General features: G+C 46.7%; 1 protein-coding gene across 3 annotated transcripts in view; it reads right to left on the reverse strand.

The window, feature by feature from the left end:
* The window catches only part of mdh1b (malate dehydrogenase 1B), a 75,012-nt gene extending 73,737 nt beyond the window's left edge, over positions 1 to 1,275 (reverse strand). Inside the window, exon 1 of one of the 3 annotated variants that reach the window (XM_033024373.1) lies at positions 1,214 to 1,275. Coding sequence is in view for 1 of the 3 variants with exons in the window: in XM_033024372.1 (XP_032880263.1) it covers positions 1,214 to 1,235 (22 nt within the window). In the remaining 2 variants the exon portion in view is untranslated. The remainder of the gene's footprint in view (positions 1 to 1,213) is intronic. The other 2 variants (XM_033024372.1, XM_033024375.1) reach the window with 2 other exon arrangements.
* Between the last annotated feature and the right edge of the window lie 980 nt (positions 1,276 to 2,255).

Below are 2,255 nucleotides of genomic sequence, written 5' to 3' on the forward strand. Positions count from 1 at the left end.
CTATTTGGGGGGAGGGGTGGGTGCTATAGAACAATCCTATTAGAGTGGTTGCGCCTTTCTTATTTTTTAACTCTACCCATATTGCCTCAGCAGACAAACCTTCCAGTATGTCCTCTCCGAGTGCCACTGTGACATTCGCCCTGATTAGTAGTCTAGTTCTGCTGCATTTTCCCCCCTCCCTCTCTCTCACATCTGAACCAATTAAACCCTGGAATGTTGAACTGCCAGTCATGTCCCTCTTGCAAACACGTTTCTACAATGACCACCACATCTTAGTCCCAGGCATTGATCTAGGCTCTAAGTTCATCACTTCATCTCTCTCTGCCCATCCTTCCTTTGAGAATTACTGATCCTATCCTATACCTTTCCATCACTCCTTCCAATAGCTAATCTACTACTTTAGTTGTCAACCCCCTGCCAATCTCATTTGAACCCCCCTGAGTAGCATCAGTAAACCTCCCTTCAAGGATATTGGTCCCTTTCTAGTTCAGGTGCAACTTGTCCCCCTTGTACAGGTGACTTGAGTCCCAGCCTCCACACTAAATCCTGAGACATGAATTCAATAGTCTCAGTGTTAAATTCCTTACCCTGATGCCTGTTCTAGCTGGTGTTAGCTGATGCCATATTCTTTGCTATCGTGTGCTGGGGCAGCAGGGCGATGGCCTCAGATACCAAAAGGATTAACAAGCTCATCAGGAAGGCTGGCTCAGTCCTGGGGGCGGAGTTGGATTCATGAGAGGTGGTCTTGTAGGGGAGGATGCTCCTCAAACTGCAGAGCATCTTGGACAATATATCTCACCTCCTCCATGACACACTGGTCAATAATCTGAGGAGTACCTTCAACAACAGACTGGTTCCATCAATCAAGATGCAGTACAGAACCGCCACAGGTGGTCCTTCTTCCCTGTGGCTATGAAATTCTAGAACTTCTTCCCCTTCTGTGATGGGGTAGACTGACTCCCCTCCCCAATCCTTTCACATCCACAATCCTTTCCACACGTCACTTTAATTTCCTAGTTTCATGTATCTTGTGGTTTATGACTGTTGGCAGATCAATTTCCCTCCTGGGATAAATAAAGTTCTATCGTATCGTTCTAAAGCCCTTCGCTCTTGTACTTCTTAAATGTGGGTGGAATAGAAGCTAAAACGCGAACTGTAGCTACCTATCCGCAGATTTCGCCTCACTTAACACTCACACACCAATCCAACTCACCTGCTACCACAAACTTCGCCATTTTGTATGCAGTGTTGCCAAGCAACGGCCACCGCCGGCAGTCGCCAAATGGCGGTGGCAGAGACACGGACCGCCCACTGTCTTCAGGGAGCCGCAGTGATCAACAGCCGAAACCTTTGATCGGAACATCGGCCAACACTGCTCCCCACTTTAAAGAGCAAATGGAAAATAGGTACAGGAGTAGGCCATTTGGCCCTTCGAGTACACAGAGAAACCACAGGACCGACCCACAATCCCTCGGATCAGAGGGAAAGTTTGAACGTTTTCCAACCCTTCGTCTTTAAAGGTATCTTTTTTGAAGGGCATAATGTAGTTAAATAGAATGGAACAAAACGGCAAAACTCTCTTAAGCTTATCGTGCCGGACTAGCATAATTTCAGGATAGACTCAAAATGCTGGAGTAACTCAGCGAGTCAGGCAGGATCTCCGGAGAAATGGGATAGGTGACGTATCGGACTCCTCTCCAGGGATGCTGCCCAAAGATTATAGAGGAATGATCTTTGATGCTGCCTGACCCGCTGAGCTCCTCCAGCATTTTGTGTCTGTCTTCGGTTTAAACCAGCATCTGCAGTTCAGCCTGACAAGTTTTCAGGATAATTGGATGTATTTTTTAAAACACTCCAACACACTTCTAATTCACTTTTTTGAGGTGTTACATAGTAGAATGACAAACATTCCTGTGAATCTCGTAAATTTTAAGGGCTCGTCGGAACCTGGATGGCAAGAAGCACTAGGTGTGGGGTGTTGATGACTGTAAGGGAGTGCAGGGACTGAAACTCCGGTAAGTGCAGCAAACATCACCGATGAGCCAGAAACACCAAATCGTTTAGATTTCTGAATATGTGTAGGAAGGAACTACAGATGCTGATTTAAACCGAAGATAGGCACAAAATGCTAGAGTAACTCAGCGCGACAGGCAGCATCTCTGGAAGAAGGATCCCGACCCGAAACGTCACCCATTCCTTCTCTCCAGAGATGCTGCCTGTCCCACTGAGTTACTCCAGCATTGTGTGTCTAAGAT

This window comes from Amblyraja radiata, chromosome 7 (genome assembly GCF_010909765.2).
Source record: "Amblyraja radiata isolate CabotCenter1 chromosome 7, sAmbRad1.1.pri, whole genome shotgun sequence".
In the NCBI taxonomy this organism is placed as follows: domain Eukaryota; kingdom Metazoa; phylum Chordata; class Chondrichthyes; order Rajiformes; family Rajidae; genus Amblyraja; species Amblyraja radiata.